The 18657-nt window shown below is 50.3% G+C and overlaps 1 protein-coding gene across 2 annotated transcripts; it reads right to left on the minus strand.

Moving 5' to 3' along the window:
- Positions 1–4506: 4506 nt before the first annotated feature.
- Gpr4 (G protein-coupled receptor 4) lies at positions 4507–15586 on the minus strand. Of its 2 annotated transcripts, none has more exons than XM_021167955.2 (3): positions 15500–15586; positions 10152–10232; positions 4507–6650 (listed from the first exon to the last, which is right to left on the minus strand). In XM_021167955.2, exon 3 carries the CDS (start codon positions 5875–5877, stop codon positions 4780–4782), a length of 1098 nt encoding a protein of 365 aa, XP_021023614.1. In that variant the 5' UTR covers positions 5878–6650; positions 10152–10232; positions 15500–15586; the 3' UTR covers positions 4507–4779. The 2 variants fall into 2 exon arrangements, with proteins under 2 accessions (XP_021023614.1, XP_021023615.1); XM_021167956.2 differs by lacking the exon at positions 15500–15586 and adding an exon at positions 12414–12471.
- Between the last annotated feature and the right edge of the window lie 3071 nt (positions 15587–18657).

The following is an 18657-nucleotide window of genomic DNA, read 5'->3' on the forward strand; positions in this document are numbered from 1 at the left end:
GATGTCACGTACTGAGTCGACTTCCCTGCCCATAGGAGGCGCCTGGTGAGTCCCAATTAAATCTAAAGATTTTAACCGCCTTCCCCGCGGTTAGCGCCCTCGCCGGGGAGGGGAGCGAGTCAGCGCGTAGTCATACAGACCTGCTGCTTTACTCACTCTCTGAAGTTGGAGGAGTGACTCAACCCTTCAGGAAGTCGGTTCGTTCTTTTTTTTTTTTTGTTGGTTTTTTTTTTTTCCCCCTAATTGTTTTTAAAAGCCGGTCTCGTGTAACCCAGCCTGGCTCCGAACTCAGTGTGTAGCCTACGCTGTCCTTGGAACTCCTGATCCTCCTGTGTCTGTGCCGCAGTGCGGTGCTGGGATCACAGTCCTGCGCTACGCGGCCCAGCATCGATGTCACACATAACAGTACCTGTCTTGTGTTTTCTGTGTTGTGAGGCTTGTATCTCTGAACCCCAAGGCATTTCCCATCTTAGGACGGGGGCTCCACCACTGAGCAAGACTCCAGCTCCTCCCGGGGTCGGGGGGCGGTTAGGCGGTGACTCTATTGCTGAGCCATGCTCCAAACCCCTCACTGAGTGGCTCTATTAGTCAGCTTTATGTGTGAATCCTGAATGTAAAACACAGGAAGTAACTACATGTAGAGCATGTCCCGCAGAAGCCCAAATGTGCACTACAGCTAATCCATCCTTTTCCCAAGTCACTGAGTGAAAGACTGAGGGGCCCATAAGAACGGGGTGACACGGAGCTTCTCAGCCACCACATTGCCTAATATCACTGGTTCTCAAGCAGCCTCACTTCCTCCTTTGGAGGGTAAGGGTCCCCAGGGAGCTGGCTCAGGAAGGAGCTTTAAGGACACATCCCAGACTGTCCTCCCTTACCCAGCAGGGAGCAAAATCATATAAACAAAGTCAAGACTTAGTTGAGAGAAATTCCTGGATGGTGGCGTGAGGATGGGTAGTTGGGGACGGGAAGGGACAGGAAGGCAAAAGAGCAGAGGGGTCATGGCTATCAAGAGGAAAAACTGGTGACACATAGCCAGGGGACCCCGGACTTTCCCATCGTGTCTTTGGTCAACTCACATCAGGGGACCTGTGCTTCATTTATATTGGTGGCAGCTGGGCCTGGTGTCACACAGCTGTCATGGAAGCACTCAAGAAGCTGAAGCAGGAGGATGGAATGTTCTAGGTCAGCCTGGTCTACATAATGAATTCAAGGTCAGCCTGGGCAACTTGAGTCCTGACTCAAAATAAAATGTACAAAAATAAAATAAGATGTCCATCAAAGGGGCGAGGTGTAGCTGTGTTTGGTAAAAGCTCTTGCCTAGCTTTTATAAGACCCTGGGTTCGATGTCCACTACTGGGAAGAAATCAGGAGGGCTGGAGATATGGCTCAGTGGTTAAGAGCACTGACTGCTCTTCTGAAGGTCCTGAGTTCAAATCCCAGTAACCACATGGTGGCTCACAACCACCCATAATGAGATCTGATGCCCCCTTCTGGTGTGTCTGAAGACAGCTACAGTGTACTTACATGTAATAATAAATAAATCTTTAAAAAAAAGAAATCAGGAAGAGCGTGTGTGACCTTGACATCTAAATTATGAAGAATGTCCAGAATCTTTTTTTTTAAGATTTATTTGTTTATTTATTTATTTTATGTGTGAATACATTGTCGCTGTTTTCAGACACACCAGAAGAGATCAATAGATTCCATTACAGATGGTTGTGAGCCACTATATGGTTGCTGGGAATTGAACTCAGGACCTCTGGAAGAGCAGCTAGTGCTCTGAAGGGCTGAGCGATCTCTCCAGCCCCGAATGTCCCGAGTGTTGAGAACCACTCTTGCAGGAGTCCTTCTGAAGACGTGTGTCTGGTGAGCTCCATGGTCTCTTTGGATAGCACCTTCCCCTTCACTTTTCATTTTGAGTTATGTGCATATGTGTGTACCTGTGTGTGGGGTATGTGCACGTGAGTACTGCCCACAGAGGACAGAAGAGGACGCTGGAACCCCTAGAGCTGGAATCACAGGTATTTGTGAGCCACCTGACATAGTGCTGGGATCAGAACTCAGGCCCTCTGGGAGAGCAGTCCATCTCTTAGCCACGGAGCCATGCCTCCAGAGCCTCCACTTCCCATGCTACAGACATCCCAACTGAGGCTCAAGCTTCCACATGACTCAGGGTGGAGATGACACTTCTTGAGTTGCAGTCCAGGGTCATCTTCTAACCCTTGTGGCCAAAGGACCTCCTAGGGAGTCTAGGATCCCTGGGAAGGCTTTAAGAAACCTCTAAACTGGTATGTAAGTCTTCCTTTCTGATTGTGTCCTTAGTTCTCAGAACAGCTTCCAGCACACAGTAGGTGTTCAATACGTTTTGTTTGTCTTGCTTTGTTGCAAAGACAGAATCTTGTTATACAACCCAGTTTAGCCTCAAACTTATGGTCCTCTTGCACTGGTCTTGAGGGTTCTGGGGTACAGGGCTGCACCACCATGCAGAGATGCCTCCATCTCCTTCTCCTTCCCAAGTCAGTGCTTTCTGAAGCCCCTCCACTCCACTCCCCTTTCCCTTACCCACAAACCTGCTTCTTTACTAAGTGCTTTTGTAGCCCCCAGTCCTCTTCACGCCTTCTCTTCAGTTCTCTGAGAAGGGTTCCATGGGACTTTTCAGATGACAGAGAGACACTCTGTGTGTGTGTGTGTGTGTGTGTGTGTGTGAGAGAGAGAGAGAGAGATTTTCCCATCTCAGCGGCCTGTTTCTACACCATAGAGACATCTGCCATTTCTTGACTCCAGGGGTGGAGCAGGCTAGCCAGAGCTAGGCACTTCCTCTCCCCTCCTATTTGGTGAAAGGAGCCACTACAGCATCTGGATCACTCATTAAGACACAAAGAGGAAGGGATATCATTAGCTACGTCAGGCAGGCAGCCCTGGCCACCCTGGGCGTGGGAATAGACACAGATAGGGGAGGAACAGGGAGGCCCCAGCACTGTAAGACCTTCCACCCTTTGCCCTGCAGCCTCTTCAGTGACTATCCTGGACCAGGGCGTGGGCTGGTTCCCAGAGGCCCCTTGGGCACCCTTTTCCCAGAATGGACCAGGGACTCGAGTTACACAATCCCTCAGGCTCTCTGTTTCTTCTACTAAGTCTTCCTTCAAAATAAGTCCTAAAAACTGGTCCCTTCTCGAAAAACAAAACAAAAACAAAAAAAACCAAACTGGTCCCACTGGCATGGTGGCATGCCTTTAATCCCAGTACTCAAGAGGCAGAAGAAAAGGGGTGTCTGGGTTCTAAGCCAGCCAGGGTTACACAATGAGACCTGTCCAAAAAAATCAACCTGGTCCTGATGGCATAGGCCCATCATCGCAGGTATTCAAGAGACTGAGGCAGGGAGATGACAAGTTAGAGGCCTGTATGAACTACAAAGAGTTCTGAACCAGCCTTGGCAACTAACCAAGACTAAGAGGGAAATGGGTGTGTGGGCAGACCCCAGAATCAGCTTCTAGTACAAAAACAAATGAGGGTCAATGGATGGGCCAGTAAGATGGCTGAGCAGGTCAAGTTCCCCAGGCCTGGAGACCTGAGTGACTCCCTGGACCCCTCATGGTGGATGGAGAGAACTGATTCCCTAAGCTGTCCTCTGACCGCCACAGCAGTGATGTGGCAGAACACCAACCCCACAGTAAGTAAATAAATATAATTTTAAAAGGAGTTGTCCCTGGGTGTGGTGCCCCTCAATCCCACCACCAAGGAGGGAGGCAGAGGCTGATGGATCTCTGCATCGAGACCAGCCTGGTCTATACACACAGAAAACCCTGTCTCAGGAAAACAAAAACCCTAAATTAAAAAGGGATAGGGGAGTTGTCCTGCTATGTTTATTTTTTATTGTTAGTCCTACTTCCCTGATAGCAGGATCTGGTCTTCACAGACCAACCTAATCTCTGAGGCAAGATGTGATTGGACAGGTGCATGAATGGATGCTCTTCCTGTCCTGGGCGTCCTTTCTAAACCAGCCCTGCTTACGATTCCTTCAGGCAGGCTGCCCAGATTGACTCTTACCTGCTCTTGACAGTCCCTGTCCTCCTTCACCATCTGAGACTGAGAGAATGCTGTTTGTGTAGAATCTCAGAATACCTCTGCTTGACATAGCAGTTAACATCTGTAAGCCTAGCACTTGGGAAGCTGAGGAAGGAAGACCATTACCTCAAAGCCAGACTGCGGTAAATAGCTACACTCTTTCCAAAATACAAACAAGAAGGAATTACCAGCATGCTAGGTATTACCAGAGTGCATTCTAGGCAGGGGCTCTCCCACTGAGCCATGCCCCCAGCCCCTCACTGGGAATTTTAGATAAAAACTGCTAGATTACATCCCCGGGCTTTGTTGTATTTAATATTTTGAGACAGGGCTTCACTTTGTGGTCTTGAACTTCCAAATCTTTCCTCGGCCTCCCAAGTAGCTGGAATCACACACTTGTAGCATCCGATCAGACTCATCTGTCCTTATCTGCCAGAAACCAAGCAGTTGGCTTAATTATCCCCTCATCCCAAACTCTCCATGGCTGGCTCCCCATCTGGGAGCCCATGATGACAAACTCCTGGCTGTGTCGTTCCCCTTCAGACCCTGCTGGGATTAAGTGAATCATTGGGTATCATAGTGGAAGAAGATGACTGAGAGAGACACAAAAACCTCATTTTTTTCTTGTATTCTTATGAATATTCACATGGACATATTTACACACATTTGCATACAACCGGAAGGGTGCAGGATGAGAGTTGGGCATGGGGCTCACTGTGCCGGGGGCAGCAGCACCTTCAGTGGCACCTGGTCCCCCTGGGCAGTCGGAGGCACTGCCCAGACAGCCCCGGACGACTTGCCGGTGGCGCTCCTCTTGGAGGTCAAGGGTGTCTCCAGGGTGAGGGAAGCATTGGCCATCTCCTGGGGCTTGTTGCTGGCCAGGAAGCGGAGGAGGTTGTGCAGGGCCTTGGCCACATCACTGCGGGCACCCTCGTTGACCAGGCAGTAGAGGATGGGGTCAGCCACGCAATTGAGGCTGGTGAAGGCCAGGGAGCTGTGGTAGGCAGAAAAGACTCGCTCCTCGAAGCCACAGTCCCAGGGCCGGCCCAGGTAGACGGCGCTGCGAGACAGCAGGAGAGCATGGTAAGGTGCAAAGCACACCAGCACAATGGCGATGAGGCTCAGGGCCAGACGTTTGATCTTGACTTTCTCCTGGCGCTCAGTGGACACACTGCTCTGCACTGCCCTCAGGATGCCACGGTAGCTCAGCAACATGAGTGCCCAGGGGAAGAGGAAGCCCACAAAGACGCGGTACAGATTCATCCAGGCCACCCAACGCTCCATGGGGAACTTCTCAAAGCAGAAGGTGTGGTTGTAGCGATCACGAAAGAGCTCATCATGGAAGAGCGGTGCAGAATTGGCGCCCAGCTCCGTGGCCCAGACCACAGAGCTCACAGCCACTGCTGTCTTGACCCGGCGCAGGCGTGCAAAGCGCAGAGGATGAGCCACAGCCAGGTAGCGGTCCACGGAGATGCAACACAGGAAAGCGATGCTGATGTAGATGTTGCTGTAGAAGATAAAGCCAAAGAGCTTGCAGGAGCCAGGGCCGTGGATCCAGTTGTCGTGGTGGAGGAAGTAGTCGACCCACAGTGGCAAAGTGCAGATGTACAGCAGGTCTGCAATGCTCAAGTTCATCAGGTAGACGCCCAGCTCATTGCGTTGGCGCACCTGCCGGTAGGCAGCCCACAGGGCCAGGCAGTTGGTGGGCAGCCCCACCCCGATGACGAAGATGTAGAGGGATGGTGGGAAGAGGTGGTCCACTCGAGAGTCCACATGGCAGCCCTCCCCTGTGCCCGTGCTGTTGTCCATCCTGGGCGATAGGGCTTCCCAGGAGCTTCCCCTGGCCCACTGGGGCTACAGGGCCACGGGGGGCGGGAGGCCATCAGGCCCCCTGAGCCCCCTCTTTGGAGGCTCAGGGGAACATCACAGGAGACAGTTCACGAGGACTGAGGTCTGGGTTTGCTTTGTGGCAGGCTAAGCAAAGGGAGGACTTGAGAGGAAGAGTGTCAAGGGATGATGAAGGTAAGGATAAGAGGTGGAACTAATGTCAATGGGCTATCTGTACACACAACCAGAGCACAAAGATGGGGGCACCAGAAAAAAATAGGGCAAGGTAGTGTTTATGGAGGAGATGAAGACACCAGTGGTGTCATGCTTATTGAAATCCTAGGAAGTCAAAATGGACATGGTGAAGTACCAATGGGGTGGAATGTTCTAGAAGACTAAGGGAAGACATGGGAGCATGGAGAGAAGTCACAGAGTTGGCAAGATGCAATTTAAGAGTGCTGGCATCTGCTAGGACACCAGTGGAAAGAGAACTATGTAAAGTCACCAAAGCAGGAAAAAAAATGAGGTGTCCTCTGGGGATAGACAAAGAGGAAGGACTTGTAAAGGCTGGTGACTGCGGGAAGGGATGCTAGCAAACAGGAAGGTGAGTAAGTGGTGGAGCACAGGAGGATTGTGGGTACGAGGGGGACTCCGAAGGGGGTTCCAGGAGACTCGGAGTTGATCCTGGTGGAGACTGAGGAGTGGAGATGAAGTTGTTCCACTCACGACTACATTGAGAGCTGAGATTGCTAGGCCTGAGGGGAGAAAACACATTAGAGAAACTGGCATGGACGTCCATACTGGCCTCCCCAGTACCTTCCCGTTATTACTGTGGAAGACAGAAGGAACACCCCAACAAAGCCTGCTTGAGTATCACCCCAAGGAAGAGATGTCTAAGAGCATGGGGTTGAGGGTGCCAGGCAATAGAAGGGCTTTCCAAATATAAGTTAAAGACCCAACGGGGGCTGGAGAAATGGCTCAGCCATTAAGAGCACTGACTGACTGCTCTTCTGAAGGTCCTGAGTTCAAATCCCAGCAAACACATGGTGGCTCACAACCATCTGTACAGCTATAGTGTACTGGTATACATAAAATAAATAAATAAATCTTAAAAACAACAACAACAAAAAACCCAACAGGTTGACACGTGTCTTTGAATCCAGAAGGTGGAGGCTGGAGAATCAAAATCATCCTCCAGTGCACCTTGGGTTGGAAGCTGTGAAAACCTGTTTCTAAGTAAGCAATGGATGGTGAGCGGTGTGGAGATGGCTCAGTGGGGAAAGGAGCTTGCAGCCAAGCTTTACAACCTGAGTTTGATTCCAGGAGTTCACGCCATGGAAGAAAAGAACTAATTCTATAGGTTGTCCCCTAACTCCTGCATGTATAACATAGCAAGCAGAAGCGCTCACATGTACGCACGCGTGCACATACACACCACACTCATACATTCATATACAGAAAGACAGAAACAGCAGATACAGAGATTTAACAAACTGAAGCAGTGGACCACTCAGATCTGTCCAAGGTCCTGATGCCCACGGTGGGAAATCTCTGCCCTCAGTCCCCTTTCCCAACCAGCCCATTTCCCAGAGCCCCACGCCATAAAAGGGCCTCCTCGGGGTTGACAGTGGGACAGAGCAGGAGCTGTTAGACTCTGAAAAGGTCATGGTCAAGGAGCCTGGGGTTGGTGCCAGCAGTGGGAGAAGCCCTCACAGGCTTCCCTCTCCTTTCCCACTGTCCAGTGAGGACCCAGAACCTTTATTCTGGGAAGATCTACAAGTTTAAAGCAAAAAACACACCCGAAAAGACAGAGGAGGGCTGGAGAGATGGCTCAGCGGTTAAGAGCACTGACTGTTCTTCCAGAGGACCTGAGTTCAAATCCTAGCAACCACATGGTGGCTCACAACCATCTGTAATGGGACCTGATGCCCTCTTCCAATGTGTCTGAAGTCAGCTACAGTACACTCATATACATAAAATACATCTTTAAAAAAAGGTAGAGAACAATCATGCCCCAACCCCTCACCTGATGATTATTTAGTTTATATTCTATATATATTTAGTTTACTCGGATGTATATATTTAGTTTGTATATAGATGGATATAGTTAGTTTTCAGTCTGTATATATTTAGTTTACTCGGATGTAAACCAATCTCACTCCCTCTCTCATGTAGTCCAGGCTGGCTTTGAACCTGGCATGTAATTGAGGATGACCTCAATGCTTCAGCCTTGTGAGTATTGGGATCCCAGGAGTGCTCCACCATACACAGTTTACACAGAGCTTCGATTGTTATCCTGGGTCCCATGCATTCAAGGAAGCACAGAGAACTGGGAAGCCACCTCTTAAAATTGAACTCACTTAAAAACCCAAGAGGTTGCTTGCTGCTAAGCATCACGCCCTGGTTTTATTCCCAATACCACATGCCAAAAGGAGGAAACTCACTCCCAGAAGTTGTTCTCCACACACATGCATGGCAATAAATAAATAAATAAATAAATAAATAAATAAATAAATGTAATTTAAGAGAGAGAGCCGGGCGTGGTGGCGCACGCCTTTAATCCCAGCACTCGGGAGGCAGATGCAGGTGGATTTCTGAGTTCGAGGCCAGCCTGGTCTACAAAGTGAGTTCCAGGACAGCCAGGGCTATACAGAGAAACCCTGTCTCGAAAAGCCAAAAAAAAAAAAAAAAGAAAAGAAAAGAAAAAAAAAGAGAGAGAGAAAAGCGAGAGAGGGAGACAGACAGACTGGTTAAAGCATACTAGACAAATGAGGAAATTATAGTCCAGAAAGGGGAAGGGATAAACCTGGAGTCACACAGTAAGCCTACGAAACTCAAGTCTTTCTTCTTCCCAAGGAAAGTCCTTCCTGCTTTATCTTCAGATAGACCCTGTGTCACTAATCCCTCTCTTGCTGTATGTTACCATCACTGCTCAGGGGCTGGGACAGCATCTGTTCTATCATTCTGCCTCCCTCAATTAACTACAAACAGAGCAATCAGGATGACCTTCTAGGGGAATCTGCTCTTGTTCTTTTCTTCTTGAACTTCCAAAGGCTTCCAAGAGTCCCCCTACCTAGAATCTCCCAGTGAGGGGCTGGGGGTGTGGCTCAGTGGTAGAGGCCCTGCCTAGAATCCTCCAGTGAGGGGTTGGGTGTGTGGCTCAGTGGTAGAGCCTTGCCTAGAATCCCCCAGTGAGGGGCTGGGGGTGTGGCTCGGTAGTAGAGCCCTTGATTACTATGTGCAGGCCCTAGGTTCTTTCTGCATTATTGCAAAACAAAATGAATAGACTTGCCAGAAAATGAAAGCTCCTGGTGCCTGGTGACAGGTCCCAGGCCTCTTCCTAGCTAGCCTGTGCTGATTGCCTACTCCTCCTTTCAGCAATCTCCAATCCAGTCAGCTTCTTTCAGTACTCATTCCTCCACACTCTCTCCCTGACTGGCCTATGGTGTCTTCAGCTCCTCTTCCATGTCCTTTCTCACTCCTACCCACCACTCCTACAACCATCTCCTCACAGCACTGTGTTTGTAGCCTGTTGCCTTCTGTCAGTCTGGAACTTCTTCGGGGACAGGAACCTTGAGTGTCAAGTGGGCTGTCATATTACTCATGTGAGGGACAGTCCTTGCATACAGTAGGTACTTAACAAGTGCCTGGGTATAGAAGTCATTCCAGAAGCCTAGAGGCTGGGAGACTAGAACACCCCGCCCAGTGCTTCTCCCACTGGCTGTCCCTTGCCTCCTCCCAGACTCTACCCCAGGCATCAACAAGCCCTGGGGAGCCTGGGGGAAGAGGCTGCAAGCTGCTAGGAGATTAAAGGGCAGGACCCATCTGCTTCCTGATTGACTTGGAAAGGTCAGGCCTGTCCCGATCCCTAAGGCCAGCACCCTGTGGGGAGTCTTTAGACACCTACCGGTCCCACCCCAGAGCTGGAAACTTCTGGATCCCTTGGAGATGGAATAGGAGGGACTTGTTCCTGGGTAGACCAATGGGAGCCAACCCAGCCTACCATCAATCAAAACCCCCCATCCAGACCAAGTCTTTCCCCCAGTGTCTGTTTCCTCTTTGCCCACCCCCTCTCTGCTGGCTTGCTCTCTGCTCTCTCTCTGTCTCCCGCCCCCTCTTCCTCCCCTCTCCTTTCCTTCAGAAGCCTTAACTTCTGCAAAAGAAGGGCATTGTCTCTACCCTAATCCCATCACACATGAAAATGAAGCATCTTCAGTCACATTTCAGTATTGGGGCCCAGGGAATAGAATGCTTACCTAGAGTCTAACCGTGGCTGCTGGGGTGTGGCTCGGCAGAAGAGTGCTTCTCTAGCAGGCACAAGGTCCTGAGTTCAATCTCTGTTACCACAAAAAGGGAACAGAAGGCTAAATAGAGTGCCAGACACATAGCTCAGTTCATGAAGTATTCGCTTAACAAGCACGGAGCCCTGGGTTGTTCCCCAACACTTCATAAATCAGTCGCATTGGCCCAGGCCTATGATCCCAACAGGTCAGCCTGGGATAAATGAGACCCTGTCTCAAAATGTAAAGAGAAAGAAAGAAAGAAAGAAAGAAAGAAAGAAAGAAAGAAAGAAAGAAAGAAAGAAAGAAAGAGGGCTGGTGAGATGGCTCAGTGGGTAAGAGCACCCGACTGCTCTTCCGAAGGTCCAGAGTTCAAATCCCAGCAACCACATGGTGGCTCACAACCATCTGTAACGAGATCTGGCGCCCTCTTCTGGAGTGTCTGAAGACAGCTACAGTGTACTTACATATAATAAATAAATCTTTAAAAAAAAAAAAAAAAGAAAGAAAGAAAGAAAGGAAGGAAGGAAGAAAGGAAGGAAGAAAGGAAGGAAGAAAGGAAGAAAGGAAGGAAGAAAGGAAGAAAGGAAGAAAGGAAGAAAGGAAGAAAGGAAGAAAGGAAGAAAGGAAGAAAGGAAGAAAGGAAGAAAGAAAGAAAGAAAGAAAGAAAGAAAGAAAGAAAGAAAGAAAGAAAGAAAGAAAGAAAGAAAGGGTGTAATGGGCTGAGGATATGACTCAGCGTGTAAGCGACTGCTGTGCAAGGTGAGGGAGCACCTGCCTTCAGATCCTCAGCACCCACATATAAACCTATGAGGGAGAGCTGGCTGTCCCCTGGAGCCCCCTTCCGTGGCCCCCGGTCCCTGCGGAGACTGGAACAGGTACACAGGCAGCAAAGACATTCCTGCAGCCAACGGAAATGAACTTCCCACTGCCAATTTCCTCTCAGGGAACAGAGTCTGGCATCTACCCTGTCCTCAGCCTACCTGAGTCATGAGGATGCTAGACGTGGGGCAGAGAGGCAATGACAGACAGGCAGACAGGACATCAAACTGACCTTTCTTCTTCCCCACCTGACATTTGACTACCACCACAAAACCCCCACCCCAGCCCCAGCCGTCACAGAACCTCGGATTCTTAGAATTCCATGATACAGGTTTACATAGTGTGGGAACAGGGAGCTATTTTTCCCAGGCCATATAGGGAATCTGAGGTCCAGAGAGGAAAGGCTGTTATTCACTATCTGAGATGAACAGTGTCTCCTTTCCTGGTGTTTCTTTCCTTTCATTCCTGTCCTAATGTCTTTCTAGGGGCTTCAAACCCCTTTGAGAGTCTGCTAAAAATCAGGAACTGTTATTTATGTATTTTTCAAGACAGAGTTTTTCTTTGTAGTCCTGACTGACCTGGAACTCACCCTGTAGATCAGGCTGACTATGGATTCTGTGATCCACCTGCTTCTGCCTCCTGAGTGCCGGGATTAAAGACGTGTGTCACCATACCTAGTTAATAGGGATTTTTAAAGGACATACATTCAGGGCTAGAGAGGTGGCTCAGTGGTTAAGAGCAATGACTGCTCTTCCAGAGGTCCCAAGTTCAATTCCCAGCAACCACATGGTGGCTCACAAACATCCAATGCGTTGTTCTGGCGTTTCTGAACACAGTTACCAGTGAACTCATATAAATAAATCTTAAAAAAAGAAGCACACAAAAGTGACCCTGGGAAGAGGTGAGCACATGCCTGACATGCATATCACACACACACACTGACCCATCATGGCTTGGTCAGTGTTATCTTAACCCTACATGAGTCTTTTGGGAAGTGCATAGAAGCACAAATTTTACACCCCTGTAGGAAAAGATAAGTTAAAGTATGGCACAACTTTTGGGGGGATGGGGAAGGATAGCCTGTACCCCAAGCCCCAGTTGGCCACAGCAACTAAAGCCTGAAAAATGCCTAGTCCCAGAAGCCTACCTCCCCCAGCTCCCAATACAGCAAAATTCAATGACATGGAGGTTGAAAAGCCAAGAGAAAGCAGTGATAGGAGCCGCCCCCCTCGCCCCCCCTGTCCTCATCAACCCTTAGCACACTCACCACCCTCATTTCCGAAGCCACCAGGCTAGCTCCCCCTGTTTCACTCCACCATGGGCTCCCAGTCTCCCCCATTCTGGAGGCCTCAGGGAGCAGCCAGCTCCGGTCTGCTCATTAGGGCTGAAATGTGATCAGTGTTTCTCGCTGCCCACCTGGTGCCTTGGCAGCAAGCGGAAATGGCGAGGGGGGTGCAGTCAGGCCACCTGGCTGGGCCTCAGTTTCCCCATTTCTATTAAGGAGCATCTCTGTCCCCCACCCACCCCCACCCACCCCCACCCCTGGCCTCTACACCCACACCACCCAGCAGGACTGTGGAATTCTTAGAGCTACCCTGCTGACATTCTAGGATCCGGCAGTTCTCAAGTCCCGAGATTCTATGGCCAGCCCTGTTTGTGGTCGAATGTTCTAACACTCTAGAGCCTTGATTCTCTGCTTTCTGTTATTATTATCCTCGCCTTTGCCAGCACGCACACCCTTGTCAGTTTCCAATATTCCAGGCGTCTCCCGGCCCAAGATTCTGAAGTTCTATTGTTAGAACCCTCTATGATTTCAGAAAAAAAAGAAAAAATAAAATAAAATAAAACATGCTATGACTTTCATAATCTATTATTAAACCCTGGGTGATTTTTATCTTTTCCCAGCAAATGAATACACGTTTCCCTTTTCGCTCTTTGCCGAAATGAGAACGCTTTGTAAATAGGTGAACCCTACTTCCTCTTTCCCCCCACATTCCTGCTCTGACTTAAAATATTCTGAGGTGCTGAAGGTTCACAGAGTTGGGGGATCAGGATAGCTGATCACCTGGCCCCCCCAAATTATATTCTCCCCACCTCAGAAAGGACGAACCCTAGAAACCCAGGCTGCTTCTGACCCCTTGCTCAGCGGTCTGGCCTCGTCCCTCCCTGTTCACACCAGCTGAGTTATTATTTGTCTAGACACAAACCAAATTATAGGCCCTGTCCCGGGGGAGCAGTGGGCTTTGAGGGGAGGGTCAGGAGACAGGGGTGGAGTTAATTCACTTGGCTTCTGTCTGTCTGTCTGTCTGTCTGAAACTCCTCCCCCTTAACCCCTCAGGCCAGGCCATCTCTGGTCCCTTTCTCTCTCCACCAGCAAGCCCTCAGAAATATCTTTTCTGCTTCGCTCTGCAAACCCTCCCTTCTGGCCTCCAGCCATTCATACCCAAGTCTGGCACAGCTCCCTACTCACTTAGCGGACCTCATTGCCCGAATTAATCCGACTTAGTGGTAGTGCAAGAATTCAGGTCTCCAGACATGGTCAAGGGAACCTAGGTCTCCGGATATGGGCTGCAGTTGGGCAAGAGTCCTAAGCCCTGAGGCTGGCGATAACTTACTTCTGCTCTAAGACCTCAGTTTCCCTGTGTGTAAAATGGAAGGGGCGTGGCCTGTGTGGTTCCCACAGGTGTTTTGTAGCTGTGGGTAGCATAAACCTTGAAGATATCAGCACGCATATGCACAGATTGAAGGGTCAGAACATCAAAGGGGCCTTGGTTCCCTGTGCTTGTCTAACAGGGTCTCAGCATCCCAGGTCCTATCTATCATTCAAAGACAGACATTGGCCCAGGCTGGCCTCAGACTAATATTCTCCTGCCTCAGCCTGAGCTACAGGCCTGAGCCACTACAAGCGTCTTTTGAGACAGGGTGTCATGTAGCCCAGGCTGGCCTGCAACTCCTAACCCTCCTGCCTTTCACCTTCCTAGTGCTGGGATATCAGGTACCAGCATGCCAGCCTCCAGGGCTCCCAGGTGGTCTGCCTTTGGGAACCCTTGCCCATCTGACTCAGTAGCCATTCCTAGGAGAACCCCAAACCCCAAATTGATCAAGTTCAACCTTAGAGACATGCTGGAAAGCCCTTTTGGTAGATTTCAGGGGGTGTAGCTAGTCGGAGGGTCTAGAAGGAGCGCCAAGGTGTTTCCCATCATTTACACTAGTGTCCCCAGTACGAATCCAGCTTGGGACACACACACACACACCACCCCACCACCACCACCACCAGCACCACCGCCGCCGCCACCAAAGCTTTGGGAATTCTGGAGCCTTGTCTTAGCCCGGTTGAGAAATGCTGCCCAGGAGTTCAGTTCCAGGGAAGGGGAGTAAGACAAAGCAGGAAGGAGTTAACAGAGACCCAGCCAAAATTCTGGAAGGGAGGAAGGAAGTCCATTCCCCCCCACCCCCACCCCCAGCCAGGAATTCCTGAGACAGGAGGGTGGGGTAGGTGTGACCTCAGAAGCCATGGGTGGCTACAAAGTAGGTACTAGGGTCATGGTGTCACTCAAAGTCCATTTGCTCTGGATTGCAATCCCACTGTCCCCTACCCCAGTCCTAAGCAGCCCCACAACCTGGAGGAAAAGGTTCCGGGACGTCTCAGGACCTAGGGAGAGTGATGGGGGCTGAGCGCCAAGAGCCAGAGAACCAGAGAAGAGCGGGTGGGGGAAGACACACTGAGATGGATACCGAGTTGGTGACATACAAAGAAAAAAAGGAGGGGGTCTCACATAAACAAGGGAATGGAGGCCAAGGATGAGGTAGAAGGGATCTAGAGGCAGATGGGAAGAGCAGGTAGGGGACCCCAAAAGATAAAGAAATAGAGCCCATTGGGTTTGTTGCTGAAGAACACCTACAACATTTAAGGGCCGAGGCAGGAGGATGGCCAGTTTAAGGTAAACCTGGGCTGTACAAACAGAATCTGTCTATAAAACGCCAGAGGGTGGAGAGTCGGGTGTGGTGACATATACATGTAATCCCGGTAGACTCTAGGAAACTGAGGCAGTTAGGATTGCGGTGAATGTTAGGCCAATGTGTGTTCAAAGATAGTTTATGGTATGCAGTGAGATCGAGTGTGTATGTGTGTGTGTGTGTGTGTGTGTGTGCGAGAGAGAGAGAGAGAGAGAGAGAGAGAGAGAGAGACAGACAGACAGACAGACAGACAGACAGACAGACACAGAGAGAGAGAGAGAGAGAGAGAGAGAGACAGACACACACACAGAGAGAGAGAGAGAGAGAGAGAGAGAGAGAGAGAGAGAGAGAGAGAGAGAGAGAGAGAGACCCGGAGGCAGGGGATCTTAGGGACCCCAGTCTCAGGAGGGAGAAGCAGAAAAGATGAGTTCCTCAGAGCCGCGTGGCGGAGAGGGGACGCTGCGGGGAGACTGAGGCAGCGGAGCGGCCACCCAGAGTCTTGGACCTGAGAAGGGGTAGAATGGGAACGGAGGGATAGCACCCACCTGCTCCGCGGCTGGGCTGGGCGACCGGCGTCTCTGACTTGGTCCCGACTCTGCACAGCGCAGGGACCCGGCGGGCGCCCCCGCGGGGCAGGACAGCAGCGACAACCCCTGGCCCGGGGCTGGAGTCGGAACCCAGGCCCCGCCCCAGCCAGGCCCGCCCGCATTAACCCCTCCTCTGCCGCTCCCCTGCACCCCACCGCGTCCCCCCCCCCACACACCCAGGAACTCAAGCCTGGAAATCTCACCTGCTGCTTCAGGGGTACAATCCATTAACTCCTTCCTTACCCTCTCTCCAATTCCACACTTCCGATTTAAGCCTTCTTCTGGGAAGGGGCGCTTAGCTTGGGATCTTTCTTCCTGTTGCTTCCTTCTTTGAAGAGCCCCTTCCCTGCAGGTCACTGTTAATAACCTTCTCCATATCCCTCTATCCCTCTAAGGGACCCAGAACAAAGGGGTTTGTCTCAGCAGACAGGTGATTGCTACTGATGCTGAACTCAATCGCCAGGACCCACACGATGGAAGGAGAGAATGGGATTGTGCAAGTTGTCCTCTGACCTCCGCATTGTCCGGTGCCACACACCTCAGATAGATAAATGTAAAAGTAGCCATGTTAAATGGCGGCCTCTTAAGTATCTGCCTCAGGTATCAGAACCTCAAGTGGAAGGAGCCTTGGGGGTCAGAGTTTAGGCCTTGCCTCTGTTTCTTCCACAGTCAAAGTAGTAAGACACAGTCCTTTTCTCAACCTGTCTCTTGCCACTTTACAGAGAGCATAATGTAAAATCTATAAAAAAAATAAAAATAAAGTATCGTTCTGGGGTACCTGTGCATGCCTGCACTCTCTCAGCGCTTGAGAGGCTGGGACAGGAGGGTAGCTGAGAGTTCTGAGGGCAAAGTGGGCTAATGAAGTTCTATCTTTAAAACGTTTCGACTTGGCTGTCCAGGACACCCTAGTCTGCCCTCTAAAAGCCTGATGTACCCACAGATCGCTTCAACACCTCACTTTGCCAGGACTGTACGTTTCTATCTTTTCCTGATGATCAGCCTCCCTGCTAGCGGGAGGGCCATCCTCAAGTTCAGGTTGATTACTCTTGTGTGTCTGTTGCCTGGAAGTGAAATTCCCATTGTTTTCAGGAAGTGTGCAAAGGTTCCAAAGAGCCGCATTGCCCTCTTTTTATCTCGGTCGGTCACTTCCTGCACAAATTAGTCCTGAGAGGTCATTTATAGACTCAGGGACTTCTGATCCAACAGGAATACAGTCCTCCAAAAACAACAGCAGTGATGGTGTTCACAATTCTAGTTTACACAGTTATTTTATCTTGGCTGAGAAGATAGAACCTATGATCTTACACACACTAGGCAAGAGCCCCACCCCAGTCCTCACTGGGGGATTCTAGGCAGGGGCTCTACCACTGAGCCACGCCCCCAGCCCCTCACTGGGGGATTCTAGGCAGGGGCTCTACCACTGAGCCATGCCCCCAACCCCTCACTGGGGGATTCTAGGCAGGGGCTCTACCACTGAGCCACGCCCCAACCCCTCACTGGGGGATCTTAGGCAGGGGCTCTACCACTGAGCCACGCCCCCAGCCCCTCACTGGGGGATTCTAGGCAGGGGCTCTACCACTGAGCCACGCCCCAACCCCTCACTGGGGGATCTTAGGCAGGGGCTCTACCACTGAGCCACGCCCCCAGCCCCTCACTGGGGGATTCTAGGCAGGGGCTCTACCACTGAGCCACGCCCCCAGCCCCTCACTGGGGGATTCTAGGCAGGGGCTCTACCACAGAGCCACGCCCCAACCCCTCACTGGGGGATCTTAGGCAGGGGCTCTACCACTGAGCCACGCCCCCAGCCCCTCACTGGGGGATTCTAGGCAGGGGCTCTACCACTGAGCCATGGCCTCAGCACCTCATTGGAGGATTCTAGGAAGGGCTCTGTTATTGAGTATACCGCTCAGTATTGTGTTTGTTGTTTCAGACAAGATTTTATTATGTAACCCTGGCTGATCAGAGATTCAGAGAGATCCACTTTATTCTGTCTCCTTAGTGCTTGGTTCACCATACCCAACTCTTTCTTTGTTTGTTTGTGTATAGTAACATCAATGCCCTTGTGTGAACATGTACACATATGGCTGTGAGGATTTGTGTGTGCATGTATGTGTGTGTATATGCACATAGAAGCCCTTTTAGGTAGTTCCTCTTAGATTTTTTTGTCTAAGATTTTGGTTTAGTTTTGGTTTTGGCTTTTCAAGACAGGGTTTCTCTATGTAGCCCTGGCTGTCTTGGAACTCACTCTAAGAACAGGCTGATCTTGAACTCAGAAATCTGTCTGCTTCTGCCTTCCAAGGGCTGGAATTAAAGGTGTGTGCCAACTCATCTAATTAAAATCCTTGTTTGGGGGCTGGAGAGATGACTCAGCAGTTAAGAGCACTGACTAACTAGTCCTGAGTTCAATTCCCAGCAACCACATGGTGGCTCACAACCATCTGTAGTGGGATCTGATGGCCTCTTCTGGTGTGTCTGAAGATAGCTATAGTGTACTCATATGCATAAAATAAATAAATAAGTTTTTTTTTAAATCCTTGTTTATCATTACTCTGTGTAGGGACATGGGGGAGCTGGATGAGTGTCTTGGCACACATGTGGGATGAGTGTCTTGGCACACATGTGGGATGAGTGTCTTGTATATGTTTGTTCACAAGTATGTCTGTGCACTCTGTGCCTGCAGTACCTGTAGGAGCCAGAAGAGGGAGTCGAGTCCTCTGGAACTGGAGCTACAGATGCTTGTGAGCTGCCATGTAGGTACTGGGAACGGAACCTGGGTCCATTGGAAGGGCAGTCAGCGTTCTTAACAGCTGAGCCATCTCTCCAGCCCCACATCCATGTCCTCATGCTTGGATGGCAAGCACTTTACTGATAGCCGTCATCAGCCATGTTGTCAGTACCCTGTTCTTTCTTTTTTTTCTTTTTCTTTTTTTTTTTTTTTTTTTTTTTGGTTTTTCGAGACAGGGTTTCTCTGTATAGCCCTGGCTGTCCTGGAACTCAGTTTGTAGACCAGGCTGGCCTCGAACTCAGAAATCAGCCTGCCTCTGCCTCCCAAGTGCTGGAATTAAAGGCGTGCACCACCGCCACACGGCTGTTCTTTCTTTTAACATCGCAGATTA

Source organism: Mus caroli, unplaced genomic scaffold (assembly GCF_978045245.1).
Source record: "Mus caroli unplaced genomic scaffold, Mus_caroli_1 scaffold_8, whole genome shotgun sequence".
NCBI lineage: Eukaryota > Metazoa > Chordata > Mammalia > Rodentia > Muridae > Mus > Mus caroli.